This window comes from Arachis stenosperma, chromosome 1, assembly GCF_014773155.1.
Source record: "Arachis stenosperma cultivar V10309 chromosome 1, arast.V10309.gnm1.PFL2, whole genome shotgun sequence".
NCBI classification, from domain to species: Eukaryota; Viridiplantae; Streptophyta; class Magnoliopsida; order Fabales; family Fabaceae; genus Arachis; species Arachis stenosperma.
The window spans coordinates 79,480,181-79,494,686 of record NC_080377.1 but is presented as its reverse complement, the minus strand read 5'-3'; the positions used below and the strand labels follow the sequence as shown (position 1 = coordinate 79,494,686).

General features: G+C 40.5%; 1 protein-coding gene across 1 annotated transcript; it reads right to left on the bottom strand.

The window, feature by feature from the left end:
- Window positions 1-9,291: 9,291 nt before the first annotated feature.
- LOC130981385 (uncharacterized) lies at window positions 9,292-10,422 on the bottom strand. Its single transcript, XM_057904989.1, has one exon. It carries the CDS (start codon window positions 10,420-10,422, stop codon window positions 9,292-9,294), a length of 1,131 nt encoding a protein of 376 aa, XP_057760972.1.
- Window positions 10,423-14,506: the final 4,084 nt, after the last annotated feature.

Sequence of the window (14,506 nt, the reverse complement as noted above, 5' to 3'; positions counted from 1 at the left end):
TTCCATGTTTTTATGCTGTTCTTAGGCTGGTTATTTAACCACCTCTTAGCTTGATCTTTTACAGCAAATGGAAACAGTAATAATCTGTAGACATCCTGATCCACTTCCTTATCATGTACTGTGTCAGCAATTTGCAAAAGTTGTGCCAGAAACTCTATAGGTTCTTCATGTGGAAGACCAGAATACTGACAGTTTTGCTGCACCATGATAATGAGCTGAGGATTCAACTCAAAGCTACTAACTCCAATGGAGGGTATACAGATACTACTCCCATATGAAGCAGTAGTGGGGTTAGCATATGACCCCAGAGTCCTCTTGGACTGTTCATTCCTACTTGCTTCCATGATGGAATACAAGGGATAATTTATATGTTGATATTATTTTTTTTTAATTTAATTTTTATAAAATAAAATAAAAAACGAAATAAATAAAAGAAATTGGAAATATTTTGAAATTGAAATTTGAATTTTTATATAAACTTTTCGAAAAAAGTAGTTCAAAATTAGTTAGAAAATATAATTTTTTTGAATTTTGAATTTTATGATGAAAAAGAAAAACACACAAAAGACACAAGACTTAAAATTTTTAGATCTAATGCTCCTTATTTTCGAAAATTTTTGGAGGGAAAACACCAAGGAACACCAAACTTAAAAATTTTAAGATCAAGACACAAGAAAAACTCAAGAACACTTTGAAGATTCACAAGAACACCAAGAACAAAAGAAAGAACACCAAACTTAAGATTTTTAGAAAACTTTAATAAAATTTTCGAAAATTATAAAAAGATTAACAAGAAAACACCAAACTTAAAGTTTGGCACAAGATTCAATCAAAGAAAAATTATTTTTGAAAAAGGTTCCAAAGCGTATACCCAATTATCAAGAATATAAGCCAATATTCTAGCCAATTGGGAGTAAATGTAACACTTGTTCTGAATATTCCAATTAATGTTTTTTTAAAAAGAACACAAGTGAAACAAGAAAAAACACAAAGCAAGAAAAACTCAAGATCAACAAGAAAGATAAACAAGAACAACTTGAAGATCAATGAAGAACAAAGAACACAAGTCGAAAATTTTAAAGAAAAATATAAGACATGTAATTCACACCAAACTTAGAACAAAACACTAGACTCACGAAAATTAGCAATTAATTAAGAAAAATAATAAATTTTGAAAAGAAATTTTTGAAAAGAAACTATCCTATCAAGATTTAATGACTCTATAACAATAAAAATAAATTATTCCTAATCTAAGAAATAAAATAAACCTTTAGTTGTTCAAACTCGAATAATCCCCGGCAACGGCACCAAAAACTTGGTGCACGAATTTGTGATCCGCACAACTAACCAGCAAGTGTACTGGGTCGTCCAAGTAATACCTTACGTGAGTAAGGGTCGATCCCACGGAGATTATTGGTTTGAAGCAAGCTATATTTGTTTTATTAATCTTAGTCAGGAGGCCAATAAGATTATTTGGATTTAATTGTAAGAAGTCAAAGTGTTTAAAATTATTAGAAAAATAAAAGAGAATCAAATCGTTACTTGGTGTGCAGTAATGAGAAATATGTTGGAGTTTTGGAGATGCTTTGTCCTTTGAATTTTTACTTCTCCTTGAAGTCCTCTTCCCACACGCTGGGTCCCTTCCATGGCAAGCTCTATGTAGGGTGTCACCGTTGTCAATGGCTACCTCCCATCCTCTCAGTGAAAACGTTCCTCTGCTCTGTCACAGCACGGCTAATCATCTGTCGGTTCTCAATCAGGTTGGAATAGAATCCATTGATTCTTTTGCGCTTGTCACTAACGCCCAGCCTTCAGGAGTTTGAATCTCGTCACAGTCATTCAATCCCAGAATCCTACTCGGAATACCACAGACAAGGTTTAGACTTTCCGGATTCTCATGAATGCCGCCATCAATCCGGCTTATACCACGAAGATTCTGATTAAGGAATCTAAGAGATACTCATTCAATCTGATGTAGAACGCAGGTGGTTGTCAGACACACGTTCATGGACTGAGGAAGGTGATGAGTGTCACGGTTCATCACCTTCTCCATAATTAAGCGCGAATGAACATCTTAGATAAGAACAAGCGTGTTTGAATGGAAAATAAAGGAATTGTATTAATTCATCGAGACGCTGCAGAGCTCCTCACCCCCAACAATGGAGTTTAGAGACTCATGCCGTCAAAAAGTATGTAATTCAGATCTGAAAATGTCATGAGGTCCAGAATAATTCTCTAAAAGTTGTTTAAATAGTAAACTAGTAACCTAGGTTTACAGAATATGAGTAAACTAAGATAATTGGTGCAGAAATCCACTTCTGGGGCCCACTTGGTGTGTGCTGGGGCTGAGACTAAAGCTATCCACGAGTAGAGGCTTTTCTTGGAGTTGAACTCCAAGTTATGACGTGTTTTGGGCGTTCAACTCCGGATCATGACGTTTTTCTGGCGTTTAACTCCAGACAACAGCATGTACTTGGCGTTCAACGCCAAGTTACGTCGTTTATCTTCGCGCAAAGTATGGACTATTATATATTGCTGGAAAGCCCTGGATGTCTACTTTCCAACGCCGTTGAGAGCGCGCCAATTGGACTCCTGTAGCTCCAGAAAATCCATTTCAAGTGCAGGGAGGTCAGGATCCAACAGCATCAGCAGTCCTTTTTCAGCCTAAGTCAGATTTTTGCTCAGCTTCCTCAATTTCAGCCAGAAAATACCTGAAATCAAAGAAAAATACACACACTCATAGTAAAGTCCAGAAATATGATTTTTGCTTAAAAACTAATAAAATTCTATTAAAAACTAATTAAAACATACTAAAATCTACATGAATTTACCCCCAAAAAGCGTATAAAATATCCGCTCATCAGTCCCTGATTATACCACACACCTTTGTAGGTCCAAGTAGAGGGGGGATTATATGTCACGTATTCCATCACCAAAACCCAGAATCTACTCAAGTGTGAGAAGGGATTTCAGGCATGGTTTCATGTTTCCTTTCCCAATGTTCCCATGAAACCCAATTGCATTCAACCTCTTTCCCAAGATGATTGAACACTAAGCATTAAGAACGAAATTCCCCCTAGCAAATCAAATAGAAGATAAAGCGAAGAAGAATTTCACTATTATCAATCCATCAACTACAACAGAGCTCCCTCTCTCAATGAGAGGGAAGTTAGCTACTCATAGCTTGAAAAGTACTCAAAAGTGGAGTGTAAAAGTGGATCTAGAACTAACTGCTTAACCCTTCTTCAATACTCTTTGGGGGTATTTATACTACTCATAGTGAAAATAAAGAAAATACAAAAGTGAAAAAGGGAAAATTACATTTTGGAGGGAAAGAAAACACTGAATAAACGTGACTCCTTAGCTGGCGTGTGGCTGGCTCTTCATCGGCGTGTCATGTGCCCTTCAAAATGGCTTGGCGTGCCACGCTCAATCCTTCAAGTGGCACGTTCGTCCCTTGTCAACCTTGGCGTGTCACGCCTTCGAACTGAAGTGGCACGCCATAGTGGCATTCTTGTGTTGGCGTGCCACACCTTTGAGCTCAAGTGGCACGCCCTTTGATTTTTTCCACTTCGTTTGCCTCTGGAAACTTGAACTAGCATGGCACGCCCAGGGTCTGGCGTGCCACGCCCTTGTTATGTGCTTGGCTAAGCTTCTCTGGAAAGTTACACTAGCGTGGCATGCCCAGGGTCTGGCCTGCCACGCCCCTTTGTGAGTGAGTGGTTCCTCTGTTTGGCGTGCCATGCCACGAACTCAAGTGGCACGCCCCAATGATGCTTTGGCCTTTGAATGACACTGGCGTGCCACGCCTAGTTGCTCAAGTGTCATGCCTAAGTGAAGAATAGTGATTGGCGTGCCACGCCTTCGATACCAAGTGGCACGCCCCATGTACTTGGCCTCTTCCACCCTCTCTGTAAACTTATACCAGCGTGCCATGCCTAAAGGTTGGCGTGCCACGCCCATGATCTTGTCTCGCTCCAGTAAGTGGCGTGCCACACCTTGGCCTTCAAGTTGTACGCCAAAGTAACTTTTTGGAACTGGCGTGCCATGCCTTCGACACCAAGTGGCACGCCCAAGTGAGGTTGAGAGGTTGGCGTGCCACACCTTCGACTTCAAGTGGCACGCCCAGTCTTCAATTGCCTTTAGCCCCTTCTCTGGATCATTGTAGCAGCGTGCCATGCCATGCTGCTCAAGTGGCACGCCCATGTATATGTGCACTCTTCAAGCTTGGTGTGCCACGCCTAGGTCATCAAGGGGCACGCCAAAGTGACTTTTTGGAGTTGGCGTGCCACGCCTTCGACACCAAGTGGCACGCCGTAGTGGAGGTTCTTCTTGAGGTAGTGAGTTAGCGTGCCACGCCTTCGACTTCAAGTGGCACGCCCATAGTTATTGATGGGTCAGGCGTGCCACGCCCCTTTTGTTTCCTCCATTTTGCTCTTTGTAATTTTGTATTGGCGTTCCACGCCTAGTCCCTGGCGTGCCATGCCCACATGCATGCTTGGATCTCCCTTATGGAATTTAGTACTGGCGAGCCATGCTTAGCTCCTAGCGTGCCACGCCAGTGCATTTTTTTGGCGTTTGCCCCCAAGTGACATGCCGATCTCACACGCCTAACTTCTTGTTTGTCTTCTTCCCATTTTTGATACCTTTTTCACCTGCAATTCAGCACAACTCATCTCAAAGTAGTGTACCATAATATTCATCAAATAATGCATGAATTGTACTGATTAAATGAGATTTATGCTCTTTTATGGTCTTCTTTATGCAAGAAAGAAGGGTAGATGATGCAAGTCATCAGTGACTAGAGTGCATATCAGTGAGGGTTCAATGCTTGATTCTATGTTCCCTGCTTTCATGAGCTACCTTCTTACAAGTTTACTTGTCTTTACTGTCGGATTTGAATTAGTGGAATTTAATTTATGTTTGTCTTAAAGAACTTATTTATTTTTAACCAAGTAGACAAAATCATATAGTTGCATTAATACATAGGTTGCATTGCATTGTATGAGTCTTACTTTTCCCTAGTCACTTATTTTATCTCCTTGAGCTAAGCATGAGGACATACTAATGTTTACGTGTGGGGAGGTTGATAAACCACTATTTTATAGTTTATCTTATGCTCAATTGAGTGGGTTTTATCAAGTCCTTGTCCACTTATTCATATGATTTGCATGATTTTACAACTCCTTCCTAGTTTTATTCTGTGATTGACAACTTGCTTCCTAAAGCATTTAATTTGGGTATTTCAAGTTTCCTTTATACCATTCGATGTCGTGATCTGTGTGTTAAGTATTTCAGGCTTTATAGGGCAGGAATGGCTTGGAGAATGGAGAGGAAGCTTGCAAAAATAGAAGGAACACAAGAAATTAAGGAGATATCTAGCGAGCACCGACGCGCACGCATGGCTCACGCATGCGCGTAATATGGAGAAATTTGCAGCGACGCGTGCACATGCCTGACGCGTACGCGTGGATTGGAGTTTGTACAAAGACGCGTGCGCGTACTTGATGCGTCTGGGTGATACGCCAAGATGACCAGCGACGCGTACACGTGACTGATGCATACGCGTGACATGCGAGATCTGCAGAATTAATGGAAAATGCTAGGGGCGATTTTGGGCCGAGTTTTGACCCAGTTTTCGGCCCAAAAGCACAGACTAAAGCCAGGGAACACGCAGAGACTCGGGGGACATTCTCATTCTGCATAGTTTTAGTTTAGTTTTGGAATCTAGAGAGAATACTACTCCTTCCTATAGGTTTTCTTCACATTCATAGTTTTAGAGTTTTATTGCTTTGCTTTGGATATTGAGAAAATTCATTACCTCCGTTGGAGCTTCCTCATTCTAGTTTGTTTCTCCATTCCTTTACTCTTTTATTGTCCATTGACTCTGTTTAGATAAGTATGTTCATGATTTTGGGATTTATTAATGAAAAGAACCATTTTTACTTTTAATTGAATTTTAGTTATTAATTATCATGTCTTTCTTTTATTCCACTCTTAATTTTGTGAAGGTTATATTCATGATAATGGAGTAGTTCCCTAACTTGATTCGAAGCTGATTAAAAGGAAAACCTTGAGTTGGAATACTCAAGTGTTAATATTATTTGGAAGTTGTTGGCTAATTCTCCTGTCTTCGACAAAACTCCTTTCTTAGGAGAGGATTAGGACGTAAGCGATAGGATTAGTTTGAGAGTTACTTGACTTTCTCTTATTATATGAGGGATAACTAAGTAGGATAACAACCCTTTTATTATTACACTTAGGAATGTTCAATAGGCAAGGGATAGAACTTCCATTTAATCTTCTCATGGTCAAGGCTTTTACCTGAATTTACTACTATCTATTTCTCTGTTTCTCAAACTCCAAAATTTATTGGAAAACCTCTGGTTAATAAAATAGCATCTTCTCTGTAACTCGTTGGGAGACGACCGGGATTCATACTTTCAGTATTTTATTTCTAAATTTTGTGACAACCCCTTCTAAATTGATAAGCGAATTTTAGTCGGCTGAGAACTATACTTGCAACGCTGTTTTCTCTATAAATTCTTAATCGGCCAATTTTTGTCACTCTCAGAAGACTGGCAGGCCTCCAAAATAGACTGAAATTCTGATTGTGGCACACACCATCTAATTACTTGGTCAACACCACATCTACATAAATATGGATCATCCCATATATAATATTTGGACTCGCTTTTAAGCTTGTCCCTTTGATGCTTAGTAAAATTTGGAGGGAAGGTATGACTAACCAAATAATTATCTATAGGTGCGTACCAAGGAACTACCTTAGATATTTTGTGCAAGCTATCTAATGGAAAAGCATCATTGATAGGAGTGGAGTCATTCTTAATGTGCTCTAGGCGACTCAAGTGGTCTGCCACTAAATTTTGGGAGCCACTCCTATCTTTGATTTCTAAATCAAATTCTTGCAGTAACAATATCCAACATATTAACCTTTTTTGGACTCTCTCTTGGCCAATAAATATGTTAGGGCTGCATGGTCTGAGTATACTACCACCTTAGTACCAAGTAAGTAAGCTCGAAATTTATCCAGAGCAAAAACGATAGCCAGCAGCTCTTTTCCTGTGGTAGTATAATTAGACTGAGCAGCGTCTAAGGTCTTAGAAGCATAAGAAATTATAAAAGGGTCCTTACTGTCGCGCTAAGCCAGCGTCGCTCCTATTGCATAGTTGGAGGCATCACACATTATCTCAAATGGCTGGCTCCAGTCTTGTCCTCTCACAATCGGAGCTTGAGTCAAGGTGATCTTCAGCTTATCAAATGCTTCTATGCAGTCCTCACTCAGCTCGAATTCAATATGCTTCTGCAACAGTTGGGATAAAGGTAGTGCTACCTTACTGAAGTCCTTGATAAATCGCCGGTAAAAACCTGCAAAACCAAGAAATGAACGGACTTCCCTCACAGATGAGGGGTAAGGTAAACCAGCAATTACGTCTACTTTTGCTGGATCAACTGAAATACCACTATTAAAAACAACATATCCTAGAACAATCCCCTATTTTTCCATAAAATGACATTTTTCAAAATTCAATACAAGGTTTGAACTAACACACTTGTCTAATACTCTAGCTAAACTATCTAAGAAAATGTTAAACGAATCACCATACATGCTAAAGTCATCCATGAAAACTTTCATATAGTTCTCAAGAAGATATGAGAAAATGCTTATCATGTATCTTTGGAACGTAGCCAGTGCATTGCATAAGCCAAAAGGCATCCTCTTATATACGTTCCAAAGGGACATGTAAAAGTAGTTTTCTCCTGATCTTCAGGAGCTATATGAATTTGAAAATAGCCAGTGTAACCATCTAGAAAATAGTAGTGGGATTTACCTGACAGGCGATCAAGCATCTGATCGATGAAAGGCAGTGCGTAGTGATCCTTGCAAGTAGCCTGGTTGAGGTGCCTATAATCAATACACACCATCCAGGAGTTCTGCACTCTAGTTGCCATGAGTTCTACATGCTCATTCTTCACTGTTGTGATGCCAGACTTCTTAAGTACCACAAGTACTGGGCTAACCCATTCACTATCCGAGATTGGATAGATAATGTCAGCTTCAAGCAGTCTGGTCACTTTCTTCTTGAAAACCTCTAGAATGGTGGGGTTCAGCCACCATTGGGGTTGATGGACAGGCATTGCTCCCTCTTCTAAAAATATACGGTGCTCACAGACTTGAGGGCTGATGCCTACTATATCCGCCAAGCTCCACCCAATAGATTTCTTGTGCTTTTTCAACACACTAAGCAACTACTCCTCCTATTGGGAGGTGAGTTCCCTTGCAATGATAACTGGAAGCCTCTGATTATCCTCAAGGTAAGCATACTTTAGGTGGGGTGGAAGGGGCTTCAATTCCATTTTCTACTCATGGCTAGGCACTTGATCATCTGGAGCCATTAGTGGTGGCAAGGTATCTTCAGAAAGCTCAGAGGGTTTCCCCACACTTGCACCTTGCTCCATGTTCATCCCTTCTACTTCTTCCTGGTGGACTTCAGCCATGGTCTCATCAATAATGTCGCACTGGAAGATGGAGTGATCATCTGGTGGGTGCTTCATAGCTTCATCCAGGTTGAAGCTCACTGCTCTGCCATCTATCTCAAACGAGTAAGTTCTTGAGAAGGCATCCAATTTGAACCTTGAAGTCTTCAGAAATGGCCTTCGAAGCAGGATAGATGATGGTCTTCCTGAGTCATTAGGGGGCATCTCCAAAATGTAGGAGATAGCTTCTTGATCATCTGAGAATGGCTTCTCCTGCAACCTTATCTTACTTTGGCGCTCCACTCCTCAGTTGAGCTGCTTCTTCTTTAACCATGTCTTGTATTTTATCCTCTTCTTCAGCATTCTCTACCTCAACAATGTCTTCAATTAGGATGTCTGCTTTTGAGCTTGACTCCCTATGACTCCTCTCTTGCAGTGTGCTTCCGGACCTCAAAGTAATGGCATTGATTCCTCCTTTGGGGTTGGGTAAAGGTTGAAAAGGAAGTGCACTGGAGCTTGCAGGTTGAAAAGGAAGTGCACTGGAGCTTGCAGGTTGATTGTAGAGGGTAGTCAATGATTCTATCCAGGAGACGAGAGCTTGTAAAGTAGAGTTCAGACCGTTTATGGTAGAGTTGAGTGTGTTCTCCATGGTCTTTTGTCCTTGCGCAATAGAGTGAAGCAACTCGTCATTGGAAGAGGAAGGGGGTAAGTAATTTAAGGGGCTTGCTGTTGGTTGTTTTGAGGTCCCTGGGCTTGCCTTTGGTGAGGTACTCGGTAAGGCTGGCTTTGGTTCTATTGATACCGGTTCTGCTGATTGCTGGTGTTGTTCCACCTCTGATTTCCACCATTATCTCTGCCTCCTTGATTGTAGTTATCTCTCCACCCTTGGTTGGAGTTACCTCTCCACCCTTGGTTCAAGTTATCTCTCCACCCTGGGTTGGAGTTGTCTTGCCAACCTTGAGTGTAGTTCCCACCCTGGTTATAATTACTGCTTTGTTGATAGTATCCTTGATTTGGGCAGTCATAGAAATTATGGGTATCTTCCAAGATGTTGTCTTCTTGTTGGAGTTGGGGACATTCATCAGTGTAATGAGTATAGCAGGCACATATTCCGCACATTCTATGAGAAACCAACTGTTGACACTGTTGTTGTGGGGGAGGCTGAGGTTGTTGTTGATTCAGCTGTAGCTGCTTTAGTATGCTGGTTATCTCTCCTAGAGTCTGCGTGAGAGCAGCAGTCTCAATACTAGAGGAAACCTCCGCAATAGCCTTGGGATGGTTGTTCCTGTGCCTGGCATTCTGGGTAGACTCAGCTAGATCGGTGATCAGTTGCCACACTTTTGTCGCCATCTTGTACTTCTTCAGAAAGCCATTACTCGCAGCATCTAATGTAGTCTTGCCTTGAGGCTTCATGCCTTTTGTGAAATAGCAAATCAACACCAACTGGTCAATCTTTTGGTGGGGACATGAGTCTAGGAGGTTCCTGAATCGTTCCCAATACTCATAAAGACTCTCTGTTTCACCTTGAATAATGCAGAAAATTTCTTTCCTCAGCCTATTTGCAACTTCAGCTGGAAAGTATTTATCCAGGAATTTCCTTATGAGCAAATCCCAGTTTGTAACAACTGCTTCAGGTTGAGTGTAGAACCACTCCCTTGCCTTTCCCTCAAGCGAAAATGGGAAAGCAGGTAGCAAAATAGTAGTCTCATTTGCACTATGATGCCTAATAGTTTTTAGCAAGCTGTCTGGAAATTTCTTAATTGGCTCTTGAGCAGGTAAGCTATGAAACTTAGGTAGTAGGTTGATTAGCACAGTCTTCAATTCAAAATCTGCAACCAGATTTGGATGACGCGCTTGATACGGTTGCAGTGTAAAGATCGGGGCCCCTGCTTCTTGGAGAGTAATCCTTCTGGGCTCTGCCATATTACCTGCGCATAAATCAACAGAATCAGTGGAAGAGGAGCTTGTTTCTTTCTCAAATGGCGCTTCAGATTAACCCTCAAATAAGACTCGTGAATTGGTTGTAACCACTTCACCACCCTCAGAGGCTAACCGACGTCGAGCTCGCTTTATACGTGAAATAGTTCTTTCAATTTCGGGATCAAACGCGGCTAAGCTCGGATCTGGTAACAAACGCGTCATTCAATGAAAGAAACATAGAGCTTGTGGTAATAAAATAAAATAAAATAAAATATGCAAGTACGTAAATTTAAAAATATTTACACTAACCAATAATTTAGCACACTGTTGCAACTCCCCGGCGACGGCGCTAAAAATTGACGGGCGAAAAATTGCCGATTAAGAATTTATAATGAAATAACATTGCAAGTACAGTTCTTAACCGACGAAAATCCCGCTTATCAATTTAAAAAGAGTTGTCACATTTTAAAATTAATTAACTGGGAGTAGAATTCCCAGGTGATGAGCGGATAATTTGTACGCTTTTTGGCATTGTTTTTAGTATGATTTTAGTAGTTTTAGTTGAGTTCTTAGTATATTTTTATTAGTTTTTAGTTAAAATTCACTTTTCTGGACTTTACTATGAGTTTGTGTGTTTTTCTGTGATTTCAGGTATTTTCTGGCTGAAATTGAAGGACCTGAGCAAAAATCTGATCCAGAGACTGAAAAGGACTGCAGATGCTGTTGGATTCTGACCTCCCTGCACTCGAAGTGGATTTTCGGGAGCTACAGAAGCCCAATTGGCGCGCTCTCAACGGCGTTGGAAAGTAGACATCTTGGGCTTTCCAGCAATATATGATAGTCCATACTTTGCCCAAGATTTGATGGCCCAAACCGGCGTTCAAAGTCACCTTCAGAATTCCCAGCGTTAAACGCCGGAACTGGCACCAAAATGGGAGTTAAACGCCCAAACTGGCACAAAAGCTGGCGTTTAACTCCAAGAAGAGTCTCTACACGAAAAATGCTTCAATGCTCAGCCCAAGCACACACCAAGTGGGCCCGGAAGTGGATTTTTATGTCATTTACTCATCGTTGTACACCTTAGGCTACTAGTTCTCTATATATAGGACCTTTTACTATTGTATTTTCATCTTCTGATCTTTGGAATCTTTTGATCTTTAGATCTTTTGATCACTTTGGGAGGCTGGCCTCACGGCCATGCCTAGACCTTGTTCTTATGTATTTTCAACGGTGGAGTTTCTACACACCATAGATTAAGGTGTGGAGCTCTGCTGTACCTCGAGTATTAATGCAATTACTATTGTTCTTCTATTCAATTTCGCTTGTTCTTATTCCAAGATATTCATTCGCACTCAAGAACTTGATGAATGTGATGATTATGTGACACTCATCATCATTCTCACTTATGAACAAAGTGACTGACAACCACTTCTGTTCTACAAGCAAACAAGGCTCTAGTGTTTATCTCTTGGATTCCTGATACACGATGCATGGTTGATCGCCTGACAACCGAGTGCTCGCCTGACAAACGAGCCAGCCATTCCGTGAGATCAGAGTCTTCGTGGTATAGGCAAGAACTGATGGCGGCATTCAAGAGAATCCGGAAGGTCTAACCTTGTCTGTGGTATTCTGAGTAGGATTCAATGATTGAATGACTGTGACGTGCTTCAAACTCCTGAGGGCGGGGCGTTAGTGACAGACGCAAAAGAATCACTGGATTCTATTCCGGCCTGATCGAGAACCGACAGATGGATAGCCGTGCCGTGACAGGGTGCGTTGAACATTTCCACTGAGAGGATGGGAGGTAGCCACTGACAACGGTGAAACCCTTGCATAAGCTTGCCATGGAAAGGAGTAAGAAGGATTGGATGAAGACAGTATGAAAGCAGAGAGACGGAAGGGAAAGCATCTTCATACGCTTATCTGAAGCTCTCACCAATGATATACATAAGTATCTCTATCTTTATCTTTATGTTTTATTCATATATCATCTATACCCATTTGAGTCTGCCTGACTAAGATTTACAAGGTGACCATAGCTTGCTTCATACCAACAATCTCCGTGGGATCGACCCTTACTCGCGTAAGGTTTATTACTTGGACGACCCAGTGCACTTGCTGGTTAGTTGTGCAAAGTTGTGTTTATGCCATGGTATTGAGCACCAAGTCTTTGGGGCCATTACTAGGGATTATTTGAGTTGTGAAAAGTAGTGATCACAATTTCGCACACCACCAGGTCGTCTCCCAATGAGTTGACAAGAGAATACAAGTTATTGGTAAGGAATATTCTGAGAATTTTTAGAGTTGGGGAATAGAGAAATAAATGACTATCAATTAAAGCACTAAAAATTAACAAGAGGTTTTATGTAATTGAAATAAAAAACCTTGACTAGGAGAAGATTAATCAGAAGTTCTATCCTTGTTGAATTTTCCCAAGAGTAATAGTAAGAGGATATTGTTTCTACTTAGTTATCCTTTACCGAATAAAGGAAAGTCAAGTAAGTGAACCAACTCTGATTCACAAGTCCTAATCCTCTCCTAGGAAAGGATTAGCATTAGTGACTAGAGAGTCATCCAACAACTTCCAATTACAAATTAACACTTGAGTATTCCAACTCAAGGGTCTCCTATTAATCAACTCCAAAGTCAAGTTGGGAGCCTACTCCATTAACATGGATGCCAAATTTGCAAACCTGTAAAGGGAGTAGAAAAGAGACGTGATAATTAAAATTAATTGAGTAAAAGCTATTTTTAAAATAAGAAATAAAGGGAAGATGAGATTCAAACAAATAATGAAATTAAATGTAAAAATAACGCTTGGATTAATACTTTCCAAAATCAAAGATATCCATATGTAACTCTAAACAAACTAAATGGAAAATAAAAGAGTAAGGAAATAAAAAAGCAAACTGTAATGATAGAGACTTCTAACGAAGGTAGTGATTCTCTCAAGATCCAATCCAAAAGCATAAACTAAAAAGCTAAGAAAGCGAAGAACCCTAGAGGAAATAGTATTCTCTCTCTAAGATTCAAAAACTAAACTAAAACTAAGTGAATGTGAATGTCTCCCAAGTCTCAGTTACAGCCCTGCATCTATTCTGGACTTTTGGGCCTGAAACTGGATCAAACAGGGGCCCAGAAATCGCCCCCGGCGAATTCTGATATGCAGCACGTGACGACCTTTCACGCGTACATGTTGTCCATGTGTGCGCATCGATGTGCATTCCTCTAATCATGAATACACGTACTACACGCGGGCGCGTCACTGCTCTGTCTCCTAACCACGCATACGTGATGAGCGGATATTTTATACGCTTTTTGGGGGTAATTTCATGTTGATTTTAGTATGTTTTAGTTAGTTTTTAGTATAATTTTATTAGTTTTTAGGAAAAATTCATATTTATGGACTTCACTATGAGTTTGTGTATTTTTCTATAATTTTAGGTATTTTTGGCTGAAATTAAGGGAGCTGAGCAAAAATCTGATTTAGGCTAAAAAAGGACTGCTGATGCTGTTGGATTCTGACCTCCCTGCACTCGGAATGGATTTTTTGGAGCTACAGGAGTCCCATTGGCGCGCTCTAAATTGGGTTGGAAAGTAGACATCCAGGGCTTTCCAGCAATATATAATAGTTCATACTTTGCACGAAGATAGACGATGGAAACTGGCGTTTTCATGTTGTAGTCTGGCGTTCAACGCCAAAAACAGGTTGCAAGTTGGAGTTCAACGCCAAAAACAGGTTACAACCTGGCGTTCAACTCCAGAAACAGCCCAAGCATGTGAGAAGCTTAAGTCTCAGCCCCAGCACACACCAAGTGGGCCCCAGAAGTGGATTTTTGCACTATCCATTTTAGTTTACTCATTTTCTGTAAACCTAGGTTACTAGTTTAGTATTTAAACAACTTTTAGAGATTTATTTTGTATCTCATGACATTTTTAGATATGAATTTTATACTCTTTGACAGCATGAGTCTCTAAACTCCATTGTTGGGGGTGAGGAGCTCTGCAGCGTCTCAATGAATTAATGCAATTATTTCTGTTTTCCATTCAAACATGCTTGTTCCTATCTAAGATGTTCATTCGCGCT

Bases quoted from the DNA above. Each gene is read 5' to 3' on its own strand.
- LOC130981385 (XM_057904989.1), bottom strand. From the start codon at position 10,422: ATGGCAGAGCCCAGAAGGATTACTCTCCAAGAAGCAGGGGCCCCGATC.